Source organism: Citrus sinensis, chromosome 4 (genome assembly GCF_022201045.2).
Source record: "Citrus sinensis cultivar Valencia sweet orange chromosome 4, DVS_A1.0, whole genome shotgun sequence".
NCBI lineage: Eukaryota > Viridiplantae > Streptophyta > Magnoliopsida > Sapindales > Rutaceae > Citrus > Citrus sinensis.
The window spans coordinates 26,714,471-26,740,028 of NC_068559.1; the positions used below are offsets into that span (position 1 = coordinate 26,714,471).

At 34.9% G+C, this 25,558-nt stretch overlaps 4 protein-coding genes across 6 annotated transcripts; 3 read left to right on the plus strand and 1 right to left on the minus strand.

Moving 5' to 3' along the window:
* Window position 1: 1 nt before the first annotated feature.
* LOC102613872 (2-methylene-furan-3-one reductase-like) lies at window positions 2-2,803 on the minus strand. The gene is made up of 4 exons (XM_006483787.4): window positions 2,269-2,803; window positions 1,436-1,759; window positions 616-775; window positions 2-401 (listed from the first exon to the last, which is right to left on the minus strand). Exons 1-4 carry the CDS (start codon window positions 2,695-2,697, stop codon window positions 136-138), a joined length of 1,179 nt encoding a protein of 392 aa, XP_006483850.1. The 5' UTR covers window positions 2,698-2,803; the 3' UTR covers window positions 2-135.
* A 287-nt stretch (window positions 2,804-3,090) lies between these two features.
* On the plus strand, window positions 3,091-6,009 carry LOC102613390 (hypothetical protein). Of its 2 annotated transcripts, none has more exons than XM_006483785.4 (3): window positions 3,091-3,256; window positions 4,490-4,732; window positions 5,433-6,009. In XM_006483785.4, exons 2-3 carry the CDS (start codon window positions 4,510-4,512, stop codon window positions 5,621-5,623), a joined length of 414 nt encoding a protein of 137 aa, XP_006483848.1. In that variant the 5' UTR covers window positions 3,091-3,256; window positions 4,490-4,509; the 3' UTR covers window positions 5,624-6,009. The 2 variants fall into 2 exon arrangements, with proteins under 2 accessions (XP_006483848.1, XP_006483849.1); XM_006483786.4 differs by having other exon boundaries at window positions 3,135-3,256; window positions 4,499-4,732.
* Window positions 6,010-14,537: 8,528 nt separating this feature from the next.
* Window positions 14,538-16,855, plus strand: LOC102613096 (polygalacturonase 1 beta-like protein 3). Its single transcript, XM_006483784.4, has 2 exons — window positions 14,538-14,756; window positions 14,865-16,855. Exons 1-2 carry the CDS (start codon window positions 14,670-14,672, stop codon window positions 16,710-16,712), a joined length of 1,935 nt encoding a protein of 644 aa, XP_006483847.1. The 5' UTR covers window positions 14,538-14,669; the 3' UTR covers window positions 16,713-16,855.
* Window positions 16,856-23,032: 6,177 nt separating this feature from the next.
* LOC102616315 (polygalacturonase 1 beta-like protein 1) lies at window positions 23,033-25,558 on the plus strand. Of its 2 annotated transcripts, none has more exons than XM_025100633.2 (2): window positions 23,033-23,242; window positions 23,387-25,558. In XM_025100633.2, the coding sequence occupies exons 1-2, from the start codon at window positions 23,117-23,119 to the stop codon at window positions 25,235-25,237; spliced, it is 1,977 nt and encodes a 658-aa protein (XP_024956401.1). In that variant the 5' UTR covers window positions 23,033-23,116; the 3' UTR covers window positions 25,238-25,558. The 2 variants fall into 2 exon arrangements, with proteins under 2 accessions (XP_024956401.1, XP_024956402.1); XM_025100634.2 differs by having other exon boundaries at window positions 23,037-23,229; window positions 23,387-25,557.

The window sequence follows — 25,558 nt, forward strand, 5'->3', positions numbered from 1 at the left end:
ATATACAATATATAACGACTTCTTTTTATTAAGCTACTGCCCTCAATGAAAAAGAAGAGAATAGAAGATACAATACCTCATATCATTCTAATTGACAATTACAAATGACAAAACAGCCTACCACTTTTTTCTTTGTCATGGAATTGGGTGTATAACAACTTTTCCAGTAGCTTTGTTGGTTTCAATGTATGAGAAAGCCTCAACAACCTGGCTGAAGGGGAATGGTCCCTTGGGGTCTATGATGGGCTTCACCTTTCCGCTCTCTAGATATGGATTTAGTTTCTTCAAAACTTCTCCGTTTGAAGTGACAACAAATCTGAAGCCAGGAGGTGTAACAGCGCCAGTTAGAGCTACCACGGTGCCCCCTTCTTTGATGGCCTTTACTGCTCTATCACACTGCCCTGTTGTTTTAGAACCAAAGGGAAATAATTTCCATTAACCGACTCTAAAAATCAAGCCCTAGAAGAAACATGTGCAATCATATGGAACAGAGGCAGGAAGTAGAAACCAGTGACAACTGAAGACATACCAGTCCCACTATAACTTTTGAGGATCTCTAGTGATAGAAAATAAACATTTAGCCACCAAAAACTAGCAATTAGTACAAGATCTTACCAATAGCATCATAGACTAAGTCAAATTTTTCTGGCAAATCTTCAAAGTTGTCTTTGGTGTAATCAATAGCCAAATCAGCACCCAAACTCTTCAAGAACTCCAAGTTCCTGGTACTCGAAGTTGCTGCAACTCTTGAAGCACCAAATACTTGTTTCGCCAGCTGCATAAACAAGAAAATATTATATAAATTCAATAAAGTGTATAGAAAATATTATTCTATAAGTTCAATAAAGTATATTGCCCCACCCCCCCCCCCCCCCCCCCCCCCCACCCAAGAAAAAAAAAATCCTCATTCATAGTTTTGAAGTTAGCAGCATTATTTTTCTTTCAATTCCTAGATCCTCCAAGTATTATCTTAGGATTTCACCAACAACCAGGAGAATTACTACAGGGTGGGTGGAAATGAAGCTAGAGTTAGGCAAAAGATGACCGAATTTATCGAAAAAACTTGCTCTTCAAGTTATTAACTACAATAATTTGACAAAGCAGGCTCATCATTAGAAATTTTCTAGTGTAAACAGCAGTGACTATGCTTGAGCCTCATTGTTAATAAACAAGTAACAAGAACAAAAAATATGAGGGAATAAACATTATGAAAGTATCTTGCATTAATGAGTTGATGCATTTCAGTATGTATTTTAGTCAAGGAAAAATTGGAAACTGCATCCTCATCAAATTAAAAGGAATTCTGGTAACCATTAGAAAAAGCCATCTTTCCAACAAAATTTCTGATATTTATGTGGCACCCACAATGTTTATTTATCAAATTTTCAGGCACATAACATCAGGAAAAAAAAAATTCTAAATAGTAATAACATACCTGAATAACCAAGCTTCCAACACCACCAGAACCATTCAAAACAAGAATAGATTTACCAGCAGAGAAACCAGTCCTTTCTAGACCCTCATAGGCTGTCTCGATAGCGAGCGGAAGGCCAGCAGCCTGAACAAAGTCCAAATTCTTAGGTTTTGGGGCCAGTAACCTCTCTTCAACCGCAGTGTACTCCGCCAAAGAGCCAAACTGTTTGGGCCCTTCCAAAGCTTTCTCATTTATGTCCCCGTATACTTCATCCCCCTCCTTAAATTCCTTCACTTGAGTGCCAACCTTTACCACTACACCAGCAACATCATAGCCTGGAACAGTCTATTTAACACCCCCCCCCCCCCCCCCCCCCCCCAAAAAAAAGTTAAAGAAGAACACTTAATTATGCTATAATCGGCTAATGGTAAGCATTTCTTCGATCTCAACTTCTCATCCTACTGAAGCCCAATTTTACCAGAAATGTTAAATCAGTCTGCAAAACTAATGCATAGTCATTTGTGTCATATCACTATATTTCTTTCAAAATTCAAAGAAAGACGGTTCCAAGGCTATCACCCATCAGACACAGTACATGTCTATATATACGTCATTCCTTTTTTTTTTTTTTTTAATGAATAGTAAGAATACCACCCAATTCAAACTTTCTAAATTTTCATCAGGGTATAAACTTACTGAAATTCTTTTGACGAATTTCCAGTCTGAAAAATGATTACAAATTCAAACAAAGACTAATGCGTGCACTATACACACACACATACATATATCTGGGGTCTAATAAATTTATATTAAAAAAAATAATGAAATTAACAAGAGTGAAAATGAAAATATACCGGGAGAGGAGAATCAGTGGCCTTGAACTTGCCCTGCCTTCTCTTCCCATCAACAGGATTAAGGGCAGCAGCGACAACTTTGATCAACACTTGATCCTCCTTCACTTGAGGCACTGTCACTTTCTCGTCGAACTTCAAAACATCAACGCCCCCATATTCCCCATACAGCCAAGCCTTCATCTCGCTTGGAACAGTTCCCACTTTAGTGGGCTCAGCCTCAGTGGACGATGCTGCAGCTTGTGATGCACTTGCTTGAACTCCAAGAGGAAGGTAAGAAAATGAGCCTTGCTTAAGGGTGGTTACTTTTTTCCTGTTTTTGTTTCCCGAGAAACCGACGGAAAATTTTCGAGAAAATGAATTTAATTTGGTGGAGGAGATAGAATGAAAGATTGTGAGTTTAGAAGCAGTAGTAGTAAGTATGGTCTCCATTTGTTGCAACCGTACGTTGTAGTTCTCACCAACGGCTTATGCTTATCACATCTCCCTTCTTAATTCTTATGTATGTAAATTGTAATGCAACCAGCAATCTCTTCGGTTCTGTCGTTTTAACTTTAAGTTGTCTCGCCTCGCGCCACATGTCAGAACTTATCAATTTATCACCCACATCAGTTACTTAAACGCTGTCGTTGCTCTTGAGTGATGTTGCTGTTCTGCCATCCACGTGTAGGGCAAGATTTTTTAAGTTATCGAAAGATCGACGGCATATATTGAATCCAAACATGCCAGTTGGTACAACGACGTCATTTTCCTTTTTTTGGGAAAGTACAGCGACGTCATTAAGTAGAAATAAAAATTGACGAAACCAGCCACGTGTAGGGTAAAGATAAGTTTTGGGGGAATCTGAGATCGACGGTCTGTATTGAATGACTCAACTCTTTCCATCAAGAGCCGACTCTGACGGCTAGCTTCTCAAACAACTAGATCTCTTACTCTCTCTTGACTCTGTCTCTTCCTTCAATTCCCAAAATCATTTCGTGTCTCCACTCAGGTTCGTGAAAACCCTACCTCTCGATTTCGCTAGTGAAGATTATTATTTTTTTCTATTTTCGTTTTATCCGATTGTTGATTTGTTTGAAAATATTAGCCTTTTGTTTTGGGGGGTGATGCTCCGTTTACTTTTATGCAATTTTGTTGTCTGATCTATTTAATTTCACCGTTAGAATATAAAATAAATGGATAGAGTTAAAGGATGTTTACTTCTTTTTGAAGATCATAGATTGCGATTTGCAATGTATATGAATCGATCAAATGTTGCTATGAGGATGTTTTTTGTATTTATTCTCATCAAAGGCCCCACATTTGGTCTTTAGGTGCGCAGACTTTGGATGATAAGAAAATTCGGTAAAGGGAAGAAATTGCACCGTTTATGTCTGAACATTATCTTTTTTCAAAAAGTTCAAAAGTTCAACTTATCAAGTATAGGTTTATGTGGGTTCAATAAGAGTTTTGTTTGAAGAGTCTTACATTGAGATTATGGAATTCATTTTTTACGTTGTTTTGATGAAATTTGGTCTTATGGACAAAAGAATGTGATTTGTGACAAAGATTCAGATGCTAAAAATTCCAAAGCCTTTTTTCTTTCTCCCCTCGCTTTTCGGTCGGCTGTTTGTGTTTCGGAAAAAACTATTTGCTCAATATCAGAACAAAATGGGAGTGTGTATTAAGATTCAGATATTAAACTTGGTTCACTTTCCCACATTTTTGTTTAACTTAGATGAGTTAATGGAGAGGTTAGTGGGATCCATTTGTGTGCGTCTCTCCCTTCTGTGCATTATTGACCCAGTGAACTGCTGGATTAGTTGAATTATATTTCATTTGTGTTGAAACCTAGTTTATGAAAAAGGTAAAACATCTTTTGGGTGTTATGACAAGTGAAACTGATTTCATACAACTCATAAAGGATATGCCTTAATGAAACTTTAGTATCTTTACATGCTTTATACCGTAATTTAACACATTGAAACCTTAAAACCCTTAAAGCATCGATGTTTACCTTTAAATAACTGTAATTAATAGCTGTTCACTAATAGGAACGAATAAAATAGATTATGAAACCAAATTCCATTCAATAATGGTAAGTAGACAGTGTTTGCTGCAATGAATTTGCTTTTCTTTTGTATTGATTAGTTGGGACTGATTTACAAAATCATTTGCCCATGTTTACTGTCGAACCTCTTTGGGTTTGTTTTGAGTTGCACCACTGAAGCATTTTATTCGTTAGGTTTTTTAGTTTTGCTGGAAATGGCAGAATCAAAATCAGGATTGAGGAAACCAGTTTTTACCAAGGTTGATCAGCTACGCCCGGGTACTAGTGGGCACACTCTCACAGTGAAGGTCGTGAGTACGAAGATGGTATTGCAGAAGGGTCGTGGTGATGGAACACAAGTACGTCAGATGCGAATTGCTGAATGCTTGGTTGGTGATGAGACAGGAATGATTATCTTTACTGCTAGAAATGATCAAGGTACATATTCGTGCAGAGCTGCAGACATGTTATAATTTTTTGTGGATTTATTTTGGAATTTATGTTGTTTTGCTATTGCAGCATTCATCATCTGTGTGTTCCAACTCATGAGTATGTTGATTATTTCTTTTTCTTTATTCTTTCCTAGACATGATGCCATATGTTAGCTCTTGTTTGGAAGTTCCATTAGTAATTCATGTATGAGAATGAACACTTCAAATTTTGTTGTAAATAACCATTGGCCATGAGATAAGACAATAAGCTGCTTTACAAGCGTTTCTAGTGCGGCCTATATTCATGGTCATAAATTCAGGGACGGGACAAGAATAATGGTATGCTAGTTTTATCATTAGACAGGATAGTAAAATGGTATCAAAATTTGCATAGCTAAGCAGTTTTATGGATCATATGATGGTGTTATGATTGTTTATGTGAATTTCAGAGCTTGAAGCTAGTGCTTTGAACTTACCCTAAATCATTAAAGGCGTTGGCTGTCTAGACTCGACTGAGAAAACCGCAACTGGACTCATCCAAATGGCTTATATACTAAGTTTTTTGGTCATGAACAATGGTTATTTAGGTCTACCAGTGGAATCATTGTTATTTGCATCTTACTTTCATCAGAAACACTGTCAAACTTATAGTAGTTGTTTTAAATTATGAATCCAGTTCTAATCAATGTTTGCTTGTTGTTGCTTAGTGGACCTGATGAAAGAGGGTACTACTGTGATTCTGCGCAATGCAAAAATTGACATGTTTAAAGGATCAATGAGACTTGCTGTGGACAAGTGGGGCCGTGTTGAAGTTGCAGAGCCTGCCAATTTCACCGTGAAGGAAGATAACAACCTCTCTCTGATTGAATATGAGCTTGTGAATGTTGTAGAAGAGTGAATTTCTGGACGGTGTTCACTTACTCACTGCAATGTGACCCAAGAATAAAAAGAAATCCAGCATATCATAGTACTGTCGTTTATGCGGCATCTCCTGTCCAAAACTGTGGTGCCTTTAGGAAGAAGAAATCTGGAAGCTATTACTACCCAAGATGCTTTCTACCGTTGTGGCAGATCCAGTAGAACCTTTTGATTGGACCTCCAAACAGATGGTGATGGCTCTAAAGTTGATAAGTGAAAGCAGCTGGCATTTAGAACTGTCTTTGGTTTGTTTGCGACCTATTTATTTTTGGAACTCAACTGTTCTTTGGCTATTAGATTATACTTGAAATATTAATATCGTGAAATGTATGTTATTATATATAAGTGTGGTTTTGGCCTGCTTAATCTGTCCAACCATATGTTTTATTGGCCAAGTCACCCATGTGAATGCGCTCTTTGGTAATCCTGAGCACTTGACATTGACACAGTGTTTGACGGACATGGGGAAAAACCTATGTTTTATGTAATGTTTAATGGTTAGCTTGAAGATTCACATGTGGGGGCGAAGAAATGAAATTCTGATTTTAGATGATTTGACAGCAATGTTTAATTGATGATAGCAGAGGCTACGGTCAGAAACGGATTACTGGGAAAAGCCACAATGTAAGTCAAGTCCCATGGTCTATTCAAACTCAAAGCGCAAATCTTAAAATTGGTTAAAAGGACATTGCCTTCACACATCGGAATATACCCTCTGCACTTGCAAAGTCGAAGGACGGTATGCATACAAACACTTTTGAGAGTCGTTTGTTTTCTCATGTGGCCTTTTATCCCTTTGTAGTCCGTGGGAGTTCAAATTGCTTACGCCTTGATGTTCTGCTGATCATAATGTTGCATTTGCACTGCCCGCGCTCAATTATGCTGTGTTGAAATCTGATCGTCTCAACTCAAAATCGCAACTGTATCTGGAAGCTGTGTAACTGTGGCATCATTTGACAACCGGTGAAACTGATCAGATAGGAAATTAAGAATGTGGGCAAACATAATGGACGGCAAGAAATGTGGGGAATCGGTCTAGTATGGTCACTGCACTAACACTGAAGGGATTCTTGGAGTGGGCGTTTTAGCAGGACAAAGACAGTTTCCAAAGTGAAATTGAGAGCCTAGGTGGAGGTTATCCACCTATGCAATGAGAGATCATATTTTCTCTTGTGGGTGCTGTTGGACAAACTCTTTCCACCGTGTTTGTCTCAACACTAGTGGGTATCGGGCTTTCTTTTCCATTATCATGCCTCCAGAAAACATACTGCAGGGACCACTCACAGGATTGGCTATGCATCAACAAAATAAAACAAGAACAAACAAAACAAGATATATATAATCTGTATTACGTTCGATGGACGTCATGTGAATGTAGGTTCAGTAGGAAATACTTGTAGGGAACTGAATATGCAATCATCCTAACAATGACGTTCCATGATTGAGTCTACTGTTTTCCTTTTTTTTTTTTTTCCTGCTTTTATTGTGCTTGAATAGTATGTTCATGCGCGAGAGGTACGCTTTCCTAGATAAAATGAATGTTAAATCAGCTTTCCCCGGTTAAATGGAATTCATATTAACTGTTGCTAATTATGGCTAAATCGTATGTCGGCAAAGTCATTAATTAGAATTAGCTGTGAGTTGGTATATTGGTGGTTGGGTCCATTGTTATAATTGCCTCTTGAGTAATTATAATAGTTGTTTGATACTTGGTGCTCTTGTTTGATTTAATGCATAGTACCTACACAGCTTGCATTGTCTTTTCTGAGCTTAGAGTGCGAGCTCAATTGCTCATAAATCATGATTCGTGATCATGGGCAGGCTCTCTTGTTTATTATGAAACCTCCATTAACTTGAATCATTGCACTTGTGGGCCTTTAAAAGTGCAGAATAAGTACTTATAATGTGGATCAAATGACTGAGTTTCTAGCCAATACTTAATTAAAGTTACCAGCATCGATTCACCTTTGGAAATTACAATTCAAGTATATATCCGAGTCAGCATACCATTATCTAGTGCAAAAAGGATTTCTTTATTATGAAAAACAATACAATCAATCATCCTTACATCTTTCATCAGAAAATTTTATTTTGCTTCAATAAAGATATCATTAGAAAGCAGAAGATTTCACTTTCTTTAATAGAAAATCCCTTGTAGGGTTTGTTATGGCAGCATCCACTAAAAAGAGCCCTCCTAATGTAACATTATTTATTGAACATGATCAAAATCCCCAGTTCTAACATATTGTGTAAATGGATAAATCTCGTGTAAGTTATTCATTTTTTTCTTTATTCATGCACAAAATCAGCTCGATTGTGCGACCACCGCGCTTTGAGGAATCAAAGTAAGAGAAAAAAGAAAGGATAGAAACACAATATTCTTTTGGGAAAATGACATTCAACCACTCAACGTTTTAAAAATGACTTATAACCCCTTTCTGTTAACAAACACCGTTTGTTTTAACAGTAAATTTATTTTAATTTATAATTACTATTATACCCTTATAATAAATAAATTAATATATTAACTTGAGACATGTCACAATTAATAATTTTTTTAAAGCTTAAAATTGAGATACAATTATATTTTACCCAAATTATTAATTATAAATTATGAATATACCCTTTCGAATAACAAATACCGAAATACGCAGCCAATTTTACTTCGCATTTGTCCAATTTACATTTCATCTAAAAGCTTAGTGATGGACATATTTGATTAAATTTAGCAAAAGGGCCAATAATTTGTCAATTATTACTAGCGAAACATAATATTAAAAATTATAATTTGTTAATTGGTGCTAATACATAATGATAATAGTAGAAGTTGTCGTGATTCATTCAAGAAAAAAAAACAAAAAGCTTTGGGAAAAACATGATCTTGTCCACCAAAAGGATACAAATCCATAATTTATCCTAAACAATTTTTGTTTAAGCAATGTTCATCATTACGATTTTAAGCTTTAAAAAAATTATTAATTGTGACATGTCTTAAATTAATATATTAATTTATTTATTATAAGAGTATAATAGTAATTATAAATTTTAAAAAAATTTACTATTAAAACAAACGGTGTTTGTTAACGAAATAAGAATTATAAGTCTTTTTTAAAACGTTGAAAGGATTTATGTCAATTTCTTTAAACGTTAGGGGTTGACTGTCCTTTTCTCTATTCTTTTTAATGATTTCACAAACTTTTTGTAAAAAAGGAAATCCATATCTCAAAATTGGAAACAAAGAAAAGATGCCACGGTAAGAAGCTTTAGCTGTACTAAAACCCTGCCATCCGCAATACGTCACCATGATATCATCAATAATAATATTAACAATAACAATATAATATACCATGCTCATTAATTTTGAAAGGAACGGGCCTTCATTTTTCAAATGTAATTTTCTTAAATTAATTGTATAAAACTTATATTATTTTAGGGCAAAGTTCTGTAACACATATATGTAGTGACAATATTAGTGTAGTATCTTCGACATTGCAGCAGTTTCTAGAATGGACATATACAGAGAGATAGCTAGTTAAGAAAAAAATTTGCTTTATGGTTAGTCGTATATAATATAAAATGATTTTATCCAAGGTTCTGGTGCCAATTACTTCACAGGAAATGATGAATTTCTTCTGAAATCATGGCTTTGCTTAAAATATTGCTTGATCATCTGAAATAATTTTGTTTACAAATAACGCTGTCTTGAAAAAAGTAATTAATCAAAGTGCTGAAAATGGTGGCCTCCTCCTCTTATTTTTTTTCCTCTTTCACAAACGACAATACTTCACTGAGATACTCTGCAGCAGAGAAGCAAAACAAACACTAATACATCGTGATTATGTGGAAACAAAGTCTTGGGGTTGGTAGAATCTTTCCAAATTTAAGCATAAATCATACTTAAACAAGTTAGATAATGACATTGTCTTTTATATATGTAAGTAGGATCACTTCATGTGGCAGCACATGAAGGCTAGAAACTGATGGAACCATTGATATGACATCAAGAAACATCCTTCACATTGAGACAGGTAGCTAACAGTAACATGCATGTCTTTATTACAAGAAAATAATGCAGCAATATGTCAGAAACTCGTGCTTTATTTATATGATCCAGCACTACATAAAACATGGTCATCAAATTAATTATATATCTCTAGCGTTCCATGTCGGTCATCAAATTAGTTATTTATCTCTAGCGTTCCATGTCGCAGTACCCATGTATACACCGAAGGGAAGGTAGTGTGAATATGACCTGTGCAAGAGAGTTTGTGTTCTTAAGAAAGAGGTTGATACACTCTGCTTAATCAAAATTTTCATGCAGATTAAATAATTCTTTCTCTAGATTATTTAGAGTATATCTCTATTAACATAATGGTAATTCTCGGAGTTGGTGGGAGTCAAACAAGTTGCATCTTTTTGCAAAATAAAAGGAAAAAAAAAAATGGCAGACAAATACTGGGAATGAACAGAATTGAACATAAGTCTCCACTGAATTACTGGAATCCGCATTCTGTTTTTGATATTATATCAAAACAAGAAATATCATAATTGTGTGTCTGGCCCTGGAGCTCAGCAAAACAGTTCAACCATATATAGTTTACATAATTTTCCTCACATGGTTTATAGACACGAAATGTGGTCCACTGCCTTTAGAAAAGAATAAAAAAGAGCAAAGCACTGCCAGTACTAATGGAAAGTGATCATATATGATTTGTGAATTTCTTTGATCTCTATCGATAATGTTGTAGTGATCAATATATCTAAGAACAAGAACCCTATGCTTCTTTATAATTGGGGTTCATCTTATCTTTTATGTTTAATTTGGAGTAGGTGAGGTGAGTCGTTATAGGATTCACTCGCTAATACCAATAAATCAGCCAACAAACCATCAATCATCAACGGCTCTTCAATGACAAGTTGCTTATTCAAGGACTCCTTGACAAACTCTTAAACGGTCACAAAATCCCATAATTTAACCACTCTAAAATCTTTTATAGATAGAAGGTTCCTGAACTTTTGTAATTATGTCTTTTCCTAGTTGATACTTTCTCTTTGTATACTTTCTCGTTACCTAGGGAAAGTAAGCAATAATATATCTCTTTTGCAATTATCTTGCATATTTTTTTATGGTAACTATCCTTTCTTAATCTTTTTGGTCTATATTTATAGACCAGACTTGAAGGAAAATTTGATTTTGGATTTCAGTTTATGTCATCTATTCTCTTGTTTTCTTTACGTCATTAGATTTATAATTATTTTTATTAGTATTTGAGTTTTTGACGCATGATTCTATTAGTAACCACGTGTCGCTTATTGTTGCGTCTCCAAATTAGATCAATAACTTTTTTTAGACCTTATATAAGTTGTCATGTAATTCTTTATACTGCCACATATTAATTTTATTTTAGTGCATATCCGAAGTACACACTTATTTTTTTAATATATATTTTGTAATATTTTTTGGATATATGATGTGGTGTAAATGACTATGTATTTTGGCACTAAAAATATCGGTAAAACAAAGTATAAAATAATGAGTACATATCAATACACGCGCATTTTCCAAATCTCTTTCAATCAAGGAGGGAGAAAAAAAAAACCATGAATGGCATTTTGAAAACGATGGAGAAAACGTGGGAAACAACAATACAATGCCTGATAATTAAAGCTATTGCCCCACAGAAGTTGGAGTCTCAATTACAACACTTGGAATTTGTACTCAATCAGTTTCAGCATGCTTTCCACGAAACACATACCCAACAGTCTCTATTGGAGACAATTAATTAATTGTCTTTCATTTTATACTGTTATATGGTTGGTTTTGAATTTTTTTTTTTTTTGGTATTTTGGAACTATATCGATATATGAATCGTGCAACAAATGAATCATCGAACAGTAATAATTGTTTTTAATGTTCAATGTGTTGAGATTTGATAGGGAAATCGATCACTCTCAAATCTAGCTGATCAATGTCGTTTGTCAGCGGAAAATTTTTTGAGCACTCCTAAAGTTTACTCTCTATTATGTTTATGCTTGAATCAATCATAATAATATACGTGATGATATGACATATAGTGAATAAATAAGAAACAATTATTTAAGAACACCAAGGACTTTCTCGTTAGTGATGTTATTAATGACAACAAATTACTTCAGACAAAATGCTCTCTTGTGAACATTAAAACCTATGTTTGGATGTAATGTGGATTTATATATAACGTTTCTTTCTATGAATCACTCATATGATTGACCATGTTAATCCTTTGCATCAAAGTCACAACTGCCCATGTGCATTAGTCGCAACTAATAATTATATTGCCCTTGTCATTTGTCGGAACTAAGTTCCACTAAAGACGTTCGATGTGATCTAAGGTGAGGAGAAATTATAATACATGTGTTGATTAAATAAATTATTTTTGTGTTGGTTAAGTAAACTGATAGAGAGAGCTTTGGTCCTGTTAAAAAATTATAGTGTAATCACGTCAGAAACTAACGTAAGATTATTATGGAACCATTGTTAAGAAATATTTACGGCGAATCTAAATCTAAGATCATATTAAGTTTTTTTTTCATAATTAAAGATTATCCGTATTATCAAGTAACTCTAAAGTTATATTTAGTATTAAGGTTTTGCTACCGTAGAAAACAAATTATTACTATAAAATGAAAGTTAATAATATGCAGTAAATATAATTTTGATAAAAATAATAAAGATATTTTATTTTTTTATCATACAAACGGTGAATCAAATCAACTTAGTTTTTAAGTCATAACAACTAGTGTTTACCAAATAGTTTGAGTGTTGTGCTTTTTAAACTTTAGTTACCCAATCTGATCACCAAACAAGCCCTAAAACATTAATTTTTAGCTAATTACCTCCCATGAAAACAGGTAGCACTAAATTAATTGAGAGCATTGATGAGCCTAGTAGAAATAAAGAGAAAGATGTAAAAATTTAGGGAAAAAAAACGTTGTGTTTTTTTGTATTGGATTGTGATCAGTAGGTTGGTGTATTTTTCCTAAGTCTATATCAGAACATGTGCATAGATTGATGTAACATAAAATAAAGATAACTGCTATTAAATTGAAGGGAACAAAATTAACTATAACACCATATGATGTAAGGAAAAAGAAGATGAAATAAGCAGTAAACACTATAAAATTACACTGTGTTATAGCTAGGTCATTATGACTTCCTTTAGTATCTTTACTTTTTTCTTTAAAAAAATTCTGAAAATCTACTAAAAAATAAAAATTCTGTCATGGTCTCATCATGACTTTGTTCATTTATCATTGTTAATGGAATCCAGCGACCTAAAGTATAATGGGTATTTTTCTTTTATGTGATTTAGATACTGAAGAGATAGCACAATGTGATGTATATTTAATATATCTGATGCCTCTACATTATAATTGGGAATGCAGAGCCAATACCTTCTGGTACTGATCACGAAAAGAAAATTAACCAACAAATAAGAAACAAAATCACGTTCTCTTCTGCCGACGCATCAAATATGTCAATCCTTTTTCCTTTTTAGTGACTTTCAAGTTCTCAAGCAAGAACTTCGTTTAGCATGCTATATAAAATGTCAAAATAATACAGCTATTATAAAGTTACAATAAATTCTTAAGATAGATCCCAGTAAAGGGTTGATGTTAACCTGTCCAAATTATGTAAAGTCGTGATGAAGCTGATACATTATGATTCATAATACAAGGGAGCATTTCGTTTTCATTCTCCATTAGGTAAACTTCTGAAGTGTCTTGTCAATTGATGAACACACAGCATGCACGAAAAATGTGACACATTTTTCTTTGTTGTGATAAAAGCTTTTTGATGCTTTCCATAACCTATCTTTCCACAACTAAGTTAACAAACCACGTGCTCAAACAATGGTGTTAATTATATACAGGGGGAGATTAAAGTATATAATTCAATTGGTTGTATTAATTATTTCTTGACCTATATAATTTATTTTGATTATATTATATTTTCATTCAATCCTTAAATTTATGGCACAATAATTTATATAAAAAATTATAATTTTGTCATCACTCTTAACGTTAGTATAGTAGTTGTCTATCTAAGCATCATAGCTTTCACCCCCTAAAAAGGAAAAGATATCTTCACAAAATTTATAATCAAATTCGTTATGTGCTTATTATGATTTTTTTATTTTTTTTTGGAGTCTATACGAATACAGCACGGCCAGCGCACATCCTGCGGGGGCACTTGATGAGTTAGATTCCTTGTTATTATTAACTTAAAGCAAAAGTCGATTAAGTGCAATCAGATGAAATAATTATCTACAACCCCATCTCAAAAACTTTAAAATAATCAGGTTGAGTTAGCCAAATAAATAATAATGATGATGATGATGATGTCAAAAGTTCATAAATTTCTACCATTAGGATTAATAATATTTTTTTAAAAAGAAATTTTGATCACAAAATTTTGAGGGTATAGGGTATATTTTGGGGCAAATTTTATCTTTAAATTTTTAGCTTAGAGATAAAATATGAATCTAATAGAGGAGGGGAAAAATAAAATAAAATGAGACATTCTTAGCAGTTGACATCCTTGTTCTCTCTTTTATCATTGCACTTAAACTTGGTCAAGCTTATAAAGATGACAAGAACTATTTATTATCTCAAATTAACTCAACTCAAAAAGTTGAATCAAATTTAAAGTAGAAGTAAAATGCATAAATACATACTTAATATGATAGTTAATAAAAATAGAGAATATAAAATATTATAAAATAATTAAACTACTAAATTTTAAATAATATCCGTACATTAAAAAGGTTGATGTTAGTGAACATAATTAATCCATCTCATCATGAATCAGGTTTACAAAATTAACCTATTAAGAAAACAAAACATTCACTCAGCCTAAGGAAAATGAAAGCAAAACCCATTGTACGTTGTCTACCCTTTGAAGTTCTTTAAATTGAGCCTACGAACGAAGCAACCAACCGGCAACCGACAAACATTCTTCTTCGTCTCAGTTGGAAGAAATAAAAATGAACGCAAAACCTAAGCCCATGGAGTCTCTCCTCTCTCTCTTCTCCTTCTTCTTCGTGCTGCTTTATTCATTTCTCCTCTTAAGTGTAAGCATCTCTTAAATTTAGTTTCTGAACTTGATCTTTAATTATTTAATAAATGCCGATATTTTTCGGAACAAGTAACGATGGTTCATGTTGCATTAATTAATGCAGGTTAAGGTTACGTTGGCAGGTGGCGCCAATACTTCCGGCGACGTCTTAAAAGGCAAAGAAAACCCATTCTCACCAAAGGCTTACCTGATGCGATACTGGGACAAAACCGTGAGCAAAAATTCACCAAAACCACACTTTCTTCTCTCAAAAGCCTCCCCATTGAACGCCGTCGAAACGGCGACTTATTCCAAACTCGCCGAGCAGAAAACCCTCTCCTCAGTCCTCCCGTCCTTTTGCTCGTCCGCTAAACTCTTCTGCTTCCCCGACTTGTCGCCGAGTCTCGAAAAACACGGCGCCGACGCCAACTTCGCTGTTTATGAAAACAAGAACTTCACCAATTACGGAACCGCTGGACTCGGTGGAGTCAACTCCTTCAAGAACTACTCGGAGGACGGAAACGTCGAAGTGGACTCGTTCCGCCGATACAGCCGCGACTCAGCGGGTCACAATGACAAATTCTCCGCTTACGCCTCTCATAGCAACGTTGTCGACGACAGCTTCAACACATACGGAACCGGCGCCACTGGTGGCGCTGGTGATTTCAAGAGTTACAACAGAGAAGTCAACGTCCCGAACCTCAGATTCACATCGTATTCGGATGCCGGTAACGGCAGGGCCCAGACGTTCTCGAGCTACACCGAAAATACCAACTCAGGTGGGGAGTCGTTCTCGAGTTACGGGAAGAACGGGAACGGGTTGCCCAACGAGTTTATGTCTTACGCGAAAGAGTCGAATGTGATACAGAGCAACTTCACATCGTATGGGGAGGCGGGTAACGCGGCAAACGACACGTTCAAGTCGTACGGGAGTGATGGGAACGTGCCGGAGCAGAATTTCAAGAGCTATGGAGATGGTGGCAATTCTGGTATCGAGAGTTTTACCAGTTACAATCCGCAGTCCAATGTGGGTGCAAATAACTTCAAATCATACGCCAAGAGTTCCAACACTGAGAAAGTCAATTTCGCTAATTACCAGGAGGATTTCAACAGTGTCTCGCATAAATTCTCTGGATACGGGGAGAATGCGGACGGACAAAAGATCGGGTTCAAAGTTTATGGACCAGATCGCAGTTTTAAAGACTATGCCAAAACCGGTGTAACTTTTGCCAGCTACAGTAAAAGCGGCTCTGGCTCAGCCAGTGGCAGTTCGGTGAATAAAAATAATAATAAATGGGTGGAGCCGGGCAAGTTCTTCCGCGAGTCTATGCTGAAGACGGGAACTGTGATGCCAATGCCTGACATTCGAGATAAAATGCCTCAAAGGTCGTTTCTGCCCCGGGCCATCGTTTCCAAGTTACCATTTTCGAGTTCCAATGTAAACGTACTCAAGGAAATATTCCATGCAAGTGAAAATTCTAGCATGGAGAGTATAATCAAGGATGCGTTGAGCGAGTGTGAGCGGCCACCAAGCAAGGGCGAGACCAAACGGTGCATTGACTCAGCCGAGGATATGATTGACTTCGCCACCTCAGTACTGGGAAACAGCGTGACTCTTCGTACAACTCAGAACGTGCAAGGGTCAAAACAGAACATTATGATTGGTTCAGTGAAGGGAATCAACGGTGGCAAAGTCACCCAATCTGTCTCTTGTCACCAAAGCTTGTTTCCATATTTGCTATACTACTGCCACTCGGTTCCAAAAGTGAGGGTGTATGAAGCTGATTTATTGGATCCCAAAACCAAGGCTAAAATCAATCACGGTGTTGCCATCTGTCACATCGATACGTCTGCTTGGAGCCAGACTCATGGAGCATTCTTGGCTTTGGGTTCGGGTCCAGGGCGGATCGAAGTTTGTCACTGGATTTTCGAGAATGATTTGACTTGGACCATTGTTGATCGTATGGTTTAGCTAGCCGTTTTAATTCATTATTTGGCTATAAGTTGTATTAAGCTAGCTATGCGATTTGCTTCCAGCTCGGTGTGTTTGTGTGATTAAGTTCAACACGCTTGTTCTTATTTTCTTTGTTCCGTATTTTAATATTTTCTACGTGACCTACCTCTTCAGCTGGCATGATGTTTCTCATTAATTAATGTCCCCTAAATATGTCATAAATTGAACATAAATATATTATTCGACTATGATTGCCAGTCATAATATTAAATTTTTGGGTGGAGAAGGATTCAATAATTAATCAATATTGTTATATCTACCACTTTATCAACTGTCTCTAAAGAAAGAGGGAAAGCAACTCAACACATTCGCAAAACTCTTGAGTTCACTAGCTTTTTACCATACATTCGATGTCAATTCAATTCCAAACCAGAAGATCATCGTATCATCATCTAATTACTCACCATTATGTATACTACATAAAATTTAATGATAATATATGTTGACATGTTAATATGTTAATATGTTTGTCTACAACACTTCAGACCTCAACTTAATTTATTAATACAGTAGCCAGGAGTTATATAAATCTTTGTTTTCTTTTTAATTTTGGAAACTCAAAAAAATATATATTTAAAAAAAGAACAAACACGCACCCAAATGAGATAAATAATACAATTCCTTTGTACAAAGCGGCGTCAACAACTTTGCTTTTACCTTCTTTATCATGTAATCTTCTTCTTTTACTTTGTCCTTAATTACTCCTTAATCTTTCGTTTTCATATTTCTGTCGGTTTTCTTTATTCGACACTTCTAACTTTAAAAAGTTGGACTAGTTATTATTTAACATATATATATATATATATATTTGCTTATAGAAAATCTCTATTTCAGTAATCAATGGGTCTAAAGATCAGCATTTTGTTCTGGATCTAATTATTAAGACAAGAATTATCTTTTAGTGTGTCCGGCAGTGAAGAGTGAACCTTTTTACTTCTTGTTCTTCCCACATGGTTTAAATTATATATATATATGAAAGGTGGTCCTTTGCCTTTGGAAAAGAGAAAAGCAAAGCACCGCCGGTGAGAGGCCATAGAAGATTTGGTTCTCGGAATTGGTGGGCAGGGGTTGAAAGCGAGGTTATGATATATTTCGTTTTTCAATTATGTTTTAATAATATTTAATAAATAATACATCAATCTTCATAGAAAGTGCTAATTTAATATTTTTGTTAGCTCACGCTAGTTGCGGTCTCAAAGAACGTTCCTAATTTAATTAGTTTTGGGAGCGGATCAGCAGCCTCTTAAAAATATATCTTTATTTTCACATCAACTAATAACTTTTAGTTTGTAGCTAATCAATGGTTGAAATTTTTTTCCATTGATACTAAAAATATGTTAATATTTTTTTTCTCTGCCCCCTTCGACTTCACCCCCATTCACTCGTCACGGCTCTTCTCCTCACTTCTCTGTGTCTCAATTACTTCCTTCATCTCACTGTTATTTATAATTAATTAACTTTTCTCCATTATCACCCACATCTTCATATTCATCGTTCCATTGTGTACAAATTAGAGGTACAAAGACTCAACTCTTTCAATCCAAATATTATGGTATTGATCTCACTGATTTCAACTTTGGTCCTTCCAGTCCATTCAAATCCGAGGGTAATAACGATGATCGTTATAATATTTCTGGGAACCTAATATAGACCCCATTTATAACCCAGGTTTATGATTTGGAGGACGGAAGAGAGAGTAGCAAAACTGGTAATTCAGGAAGAAATTAAGATGGTTAATTTTTTTTCTTTGTAAGTTGAAAGTAAAAGACTGTACATTAAAGATCAGAGAAAATAAGTGAAAAGAAGTGAGATGGAAAGAGAACTTAAAAGAGTGAGGCAGGAGATAATAGGGCATGCAGGATGTGGTCGATGAGAGTTGAAAAAATTATTAATATTAATACAATAAATCTTGACCATTGATTTTGCTACGAATCTGAAGGCTATTAACTGATTGAAAAACAAGCATATTTTAAGAGACTGCTGATCAATCCCCATTACTTTCCGCAATTATTTCTTGTTTTAATCAGTCGTCAGAAATTCACGCAAAATTTTTTGGAACCATAATTAATTATACAGTATGCATGGTTATAACGATACCTATTAAAGGAGATATTAACCAGTTAATGATTTAAATTAACTGAACTTTTTGTCATAATTATTAATATGAAGAATTTAAGTGGAGAAGGAAATTATAAACAATAACACCATGCACTTTATCGAGTAATTATATGAGTTTTTGCCAAGTTTAATCATTAATGGTTCATTTTCCTTCATGTAATCCAGAGATTGGAGACGGAATGTAATGAATACTTTGATCGCTCTCGTCATGTCTTTCCAATATTGACGTCAAGAAGACAAACTTTTGGTACTGATGAAAGAAATAGCCAATAAATTAATAAGAAACAAAATCATTATCTCTTCTGCCAAAACATTAAACATTGTCTGTCATTAATTTAAAACAAGTATTGGTAAATAAAAACGTGATTTTTTAACCCCACTTGATTGATCACCTATCATCGTTGTTGCATCATATGTTAATCAAGTAAAGAAAAATCAAAGACAGGAACTGAAAGCTTTTTTTTTTTTTCTTTTTTTTTCTTTTCTCTGTTAGATCTAAAAGCTCTACCACGAGCATAAAACTGAAAATATTAGCGGCTAAAACTCGTCGAAATAACAATGGAAAATATACATAATTTGACTATTTGGGTTGATAAATTTGAATCTTTCTGTATTACAAAGAAAAAGGCTTTCATGTCCTATCTATAAAGCGGCATCAACAATTCTGCATGCGTTCTTTTTGACTCAGCTTTCATCTTCTTTTATCATGTACTCTTCTTCGTCTTCTTCTTTTACTCTGTAAAGTGGCATCTTCTTTATCAGTATTCTTCTTCTTTTTTTTCTTTGTGCCTTTTTTTTTTTAATTTACTTTGTACTTCTTTACTTTTGTTTTTATGTTTCTGTTAGGTTCTTCGTTTTTCATTAGACGCTTTAGCGAGCGGGACCGGTTAGTATGATTGAGTTTTATTAAAGGTTTTTTTTTTTTAATTATTTCTTAATATACTTGCTCTTATGAGTTAAGAAACCTCTAATTAATAATATTATTTCTATTATCTCAGCAAGTTCTAGGTTATCAAAGTATTTTTTATTCTATGATTACCTGATGACATAACCCAATAAACAGATTCATTTTATATGTTGAGTTACTAAAGCCTTTTAACAAAAAATTTACAAAAATATCTAATTATTTTAGTTACTAATTAAATATTCTGATAAATGATTCAAGGCATATCAAAATCTCCTCTCGCGCAGCCAGAAATTCAGTCCAAATTGAAGAGAAACTTTTCAGAACATATATGAAATCGTGAGCTTTATTAGAGGCAATCTTATAGAATAATTAGGGACAATATTAAAAATTAAAAATTAATATGTGCTTTTTCAATAAGTCTAAGCGGAGCGCCATGTTGTTAGTTGCACGGAGAAACAATTTGAAAGCCCAATTGGTGAAAACTGTCCGACCCCATCTGTCAAAGCGGGCCGCAAAATATCCACAGGCCATGGGCTCCATCATCTGTTGTTCACGTTCTTGCTTTCAACTTGATTTGTGCTTTTAGCACCCCTGTATCATGATAAAACCCTCTTCCATGAAAAATTACATTTTAAGGATAAATTAAGTCTAATTGTGCTGCCTTTACTTCTCTATTCGTATTCCAAGTGAGATGGATTTGAATGCCAATAATTAATTTAAATAAACACATTTTATATTTTAATTCAAAACTACTAAAAAAGTTCTAGCTTAGAAGCCTTCACGTTTTTTAAATAATTTAATAATGAGGAAGAAAAATATGTTATTATCAGTTTGGGCAAATCAACTAAATTGATGTTGATTTAAAAAAAAAAAATACATTTTCGATGATTGTAGAGTTTGTAGAAAAATAAAATTATAGAACGTTTGTTTTATTTGGAGAATTTGAATAGGGAAAAAAAAAAGATAACTTGATCAGACTAAATTGTCCTTAGTTGTAGTTTCACTAGTAGAGGGGTTTTGTCATGATCTTGAAGGGGTGTTAAAGACAACACTCTTTCGTTTTCCATCCGCATAATGTAAGCAACAAGGAGGCAGCTAGGAGCTAGCCGCCCCACCGTAGTCCAAAATTTAATGACATGTTTTATCTAGTTAGCCGAAATTATAAATTTACATCCATTTAATTATTTAAATATAAATTCAAGTAGAAAACTTATTTTAAAACCACACACAATTCTCATTAGATTATAATTTATTAGTACAGTTGCATAACTTAAATGCCCAAAACCCAATTGAGTCTATTAAAAACAATCAAATCTAATTTAAAATTGACATGATTTTGGCCAAATATGTAACTTTATGTTAAAAATTAATTAAAGTTAAATTTATTATTTAAAATTATATATCAGGTATTCAGTCTTCATTATTTGACTACGGGTAAAAGCTCGTTTTATCCCTATATTTTAATATTAGTGCTCATTTAGTTCATATATTTTTTTAAATGCCTCAAAACATCCTTACTCTTACATTATTGACATCCCTGCTATTACTTTTTGTTTCTTTTGACTTACTTTTACAATATTACCCTCTTACAATAATGTTTCTTTTTATGAAATTAATAAAAAAAATTAAATTATTAATTTAACCCCAAAAAATAAAATAAAATATATTAATTTTTGGGAAAGTTTACATGTGTCCAAAAAATATTTTATTGTACAAATAATTAAATTACCTTTTTTTTACATTATTAAAAAAAATTTAATATATTAACCCCTCAGCAGTGTGTTCCAAAAAAGTAACATATTTAAATTTGGTTTCTATTTTATTTTTTGAGATTAAATTGATAATTAATTTTTTTCTTTTTACTAATGCCCAAAAAAGTTATTGTAAGAGGGTAATATTGTAAAAATTAAGCCAAAAGCAACAAAAAACAAGAGGAAAGGTGCTAATAATTTAATGTCAAGAATGTTTTGAAGTATTTTTAAAAATTTAGAATCAAACGGGTACTAATCTCAAAATATAGGGATTAAACGAGATTTTACCCATTTGACTACCTTCTCTTAAAGTTTTGGTTTCTCAAAGAGTATAAAGAGAAATACTTATAAGATTATAAAAGTAATGAAACAAGATTGTAAATTTTTTCTTTCGGTCGGTCATAAATTTTGCTCCCACTAATATGATTTTCTCACTACACCACTGGCTGCAGCAAGAGAAATATGAGATGTAAAATAAAATATAATTAATATAAAGAAAACAAGGGTTTGACAAATAGTGTTCAGGAGTTGAATGAAAAAATTAGTGTGGAAAAACAAGTCTCGAAATGGATCTAATTGCTTCACCTCAACAAAATACCAAAAATTAAAAAGTAAAAACAGAGGCTAAAATTCAATGAATTCATAACATTTATAGTGCTATACAATATAAGTGCATGTGTTGAAATCGAGCTGGATTCTCAAATAATTTATTCATTTATTTAAAATATAATCTTCAACTATGTTTTCAAATTGAACTGTCGATTTACAACAACAAATTTAAACAGTACAAAACCCTTGATTTAAAATAAAGAAAAGATGTATAGTTCAAAATGCCAATACCCATGCAGCTTTTATTCTTCTGCTCTTCGAGGTTGGTCCACATGTGATTTTGCATTGGTTCATTTCAAAGTTTATTATCAAGTAGAAGCTCTAAATTATTAATTGGATTATAGTATATCTTGGAATGGAGATTGGAGATATCGTGATACGTATTCTTCTTTCACACTGAAGTTCACACGGTCTCTCATCAGCTCCTTCTTAATAATTAATATCTGTAAGCAATTCTTTAATCAAATGTATTATAAAAAAGTTTAATCTTAATTTGAAACTTTAAAAACCATTTTATCATATGCATGATGTGGGGACATATCGCCCTAATGCGCTGTACTCTATCCCCTCTCCCTCTCAATGAGTCGGAATCCATGCGCCTGCCCATTACGATTTAAACTTTTTTTATTATTATTATCCCTATTATTTTGCACGTGATTTTGCATTGATTCAAGTTAATTTCTCTGAAGAGATTGTATTAAGAGTATCCACGAAAAAGAATATAATAAAATAACAAAAAAAATTGTAATCTACAACTATTTTAATAAAACGTGATTTTTTGGAAATGGAAAAAAAAAATAGCAAAATGCAGGAGGCAGAGCCAGAAATTCAAATTTGTGGAGCTAACTCGTCTGTTAGTGAGCTTGGCCAGATGGGAGCCCAAACAAATTAAAAATGAATGATTACAGAAACGGACCACCACCGACCTTGCTTGCTCTCTGAAGTTGCATGTATATATATATTCAATCATTCCAGTAATGTTCTTCAGCTTCCCTGAAGAAGAACGAAGTCATTCACAATGCATCAACAACTTAAGTCCCTGGGCTCCCTGCACTCCCTCTTGTTCATGCTCCTGCTCTTGTTTATCAGTGTACGTAGTTGGTGTAAGCAGTTACCGTTTTTATTAATTTAATTACTTTAATCTTTAAATAAACATTAAAAAAGGGCATAATTATAAATATAGAGAGAGATGACTGATGAGATGGATGGCTATTTGACCTGATAGTAAATTTGTTTTTGGCATGCAGGTTGAATTGGAACTGGCAGCAGGCGCAGCAGGTCATGACGTGAACGCCAAAGAAAACCCATTTACACCGAAAGCTTACCTGATGAGATACTGGGACAAAACCATCCACAACAGTCTGCCAAAATCACCCTTTCTTCTCTCAAAAGCGTCACCACTAGACGCCGTCGACTCGTCCAGATTTGCCAAACTCGCCGAACAAGGAACCCTGTCTACAGCCCTCCCATCCTTCTGCTCATCGGCTAACCTCTTCTGTTTCCCCGACTTATCGCCGAGCAGTAACCACAACACCGACTCCGACTTTGCAGTTTACAACAACAAGAATTTCACCAATTACGGTTCCGGAAAAGTGGGTGGAGTCGACTCGTTCAAGAACTACTCAGACGGTGAACCTGTCCCTAACCTCTCCTTCCACCGATACAGCGGTGAATCTACTTCTCACAACGATAAGTTCAACAGTTACTCATCTCAAGGTCAATTTATAAATCAAAGGTTTGACAAATACGGATCCAGCGCTACTGATGGCGCTGGTGATTTCTCCACTTACAATCCTGATAACAACGACTTGGGTCTCAGCCAGTTCGCTACTTACTCGAACCAAGGCAACCGCAGGGCCCAGTCTTTCTCCACTTACTCTAACAAGGGCAATGCAGGAAAGGAGTCGTTCTCGAGTTACGGGAATAACGGGGAGGGGGCACGCAATGAGTTTAAGGCGTATTTACACGACACAAATGCCATGGAGACCCACTTTAAATCCTATAGCGAGGCAGCTCACGGCGGCGCAAATGACAAGTTCAAGTCTTACGGGGCTGATGGGGCTTTCCCAATCGAGTTCTTCAAGAGCTATGGAAATGGTGGCAACGCTGGTGTTGAGAGTTTTAAGGAGTACAATTTGAATACTTTTATTGCTTCTGATTATTTTAAAACATATGCGGAGAATTCCAAAGCCTCCCAGAAGGTTAATTTTGCAGCTTACGGAACATCTATATCTGCACGTCCCCACGATTTCACACGTTACGGACAGAATGCGAAAGGACATCAAAATCAAATTGATTTCAAGACTTACGGATCAGCTTATACCAAGTTCAAAGATTATGCCAAATCCGGCGTAACTTTTGCCAACTACACTGAGGGGACCCCCGTTCCAAATCCTAGTAGTGGCAGTTCGGTAAATAGGTGGGTGGAGCCGGGCAAGTTCTTCCGCGAGTCCATGCTCAAGAACGGAACTTTGATGCCCATGCCTGACATTAGAGATAGAATGCCTCGAAGGTCGTTTCTGCCCCTCTCTATTGTTTCCAACTTGCCTTTTACGGGCTCCAAACTGAACCAACTGAAGGAAATATTTCATGCGAGTGATAATTCCACAATGGAGAGTATAATTAAGGATGCCTTGAGCGATTGCGAGCGGGCACCAAGCAAGGGCGAGACCAAACGGTGCGTTGCCTCAGCAGAGGACATGATTGACTTTGCCACGTCGGTACTTGGAAACAACGTGGCACTCCATACAACTGAGAACGCTAAGGGGTCAAAGCAAGATATCATGATCGGAACGGTCAAGGGGATCAACGGCGGTGAAGTCACCAAATCTGTCTCGTGCCATCAAAGCCTGTACCCATATTTGCTTTACTACTGCCACTCTGTGCCAGAAGTCCGGGTTTATGAAGCTGATATTTTGGAACCTAAAACCATGGCCAAAATCAATCACGGCGTCGCCATCTGTCACTTGGATACTTCTGCTTGGAGCGCAACTCATGGAGCTTTCTTGACTTTAGGTTCAAGTCCAGGACGGATCGAAGTTTGTCATTGGATTTTTGAGAATGATTTGACCTGGACAATTGCTGATGTACGTGGTTAGCCATTTGGGTTAAGTGGATAAGTCGTCATAGGCCATGTGGCTCCAACAGTAACTGTTTGTATGCCAGAGGCAAAAATAAACTTAAATTATTGCCTTGTTGGATTTCGTCCCGTTTCTTTATTCATGAACTCGTTATACAATGTTATGCAAGCATTCTGAGATGTGAGTTAATTGGGAAATATGGGCCAAAGCTGAAGTCTAAACTCTAAAGCGCACGGCCAATGGGGTACAAGTACATTGGGCGTTCATCAACTTGAGTGCATGAATTAACAATGGCTGGGATTCGAGTTTTTTTGTGTGATAGGAATCTATTTGACTCTT

Bases quoted from the DNA above. Each gene is read 5' to 3' on its own strand.
- LOC102613872 (XM_006483787.4), bottom strand. From the start codon at position 2,697: ATGGAGACCATACTTACTACTACTGCTTCTAAACTCACAATCTTTCAT. The intron at 776-1,435 runs GTATGTTATTAC...TTGTTTATGCAG, and splicing joins TTGGAAGCTTGGTTATTCAG to CTGGCGAAACAAGTATTTGG. The intron at 402-615 runs GTAAGATCTTGT...CTAAAACAACAG, and splicing joins CTTAGTCTATGATGCTATTG to GGCAGTGTGATAGAGCAGTA.
- LOC102613390 (XM_006483785.4), top strand. From the start codon at position 4,510: ATGGCAGAATCAAAATCAGGATTGAGGAAACCAGTTTTTACCAAGGTT. The intron at 4,733-5,432 runs GTACATATTCGT...GTTGTTGCTTAG, and splicing joins TACTGCTAGAAATGATCAAG to TGGACCTGATGAAAGAGGGT.
- LOC102613096 (XM_006483784.4), top strand. From the start codon at position 14,670: ATGAACGCAAAACCTAAGCCCATGGAGTCTCTCCTCTCTCTCTTCTCC. The intron at 14,757-14,864 runs GTAAGCATCTCT...TAATTAATGCAG, and splicing joins ATTCATTTCTCCTCTTAAGT to GTTAAGGTTACGTTGGCAGG.
- LOC102616315 (XM_025100633.2), top strand. From the start codon at position 23,117: ATGTTCTTCAGCTTCCCTGAAGAAGAACGAAGTCATTCACAATGCATC. The intron at 23,243-23,386 runs GTAAGCAGTTAC...TTTGGCATGCAG, and splicing joins TATCAGTGTACGTAGTTGGT to GTTGAATTGGAACTGGCAGC.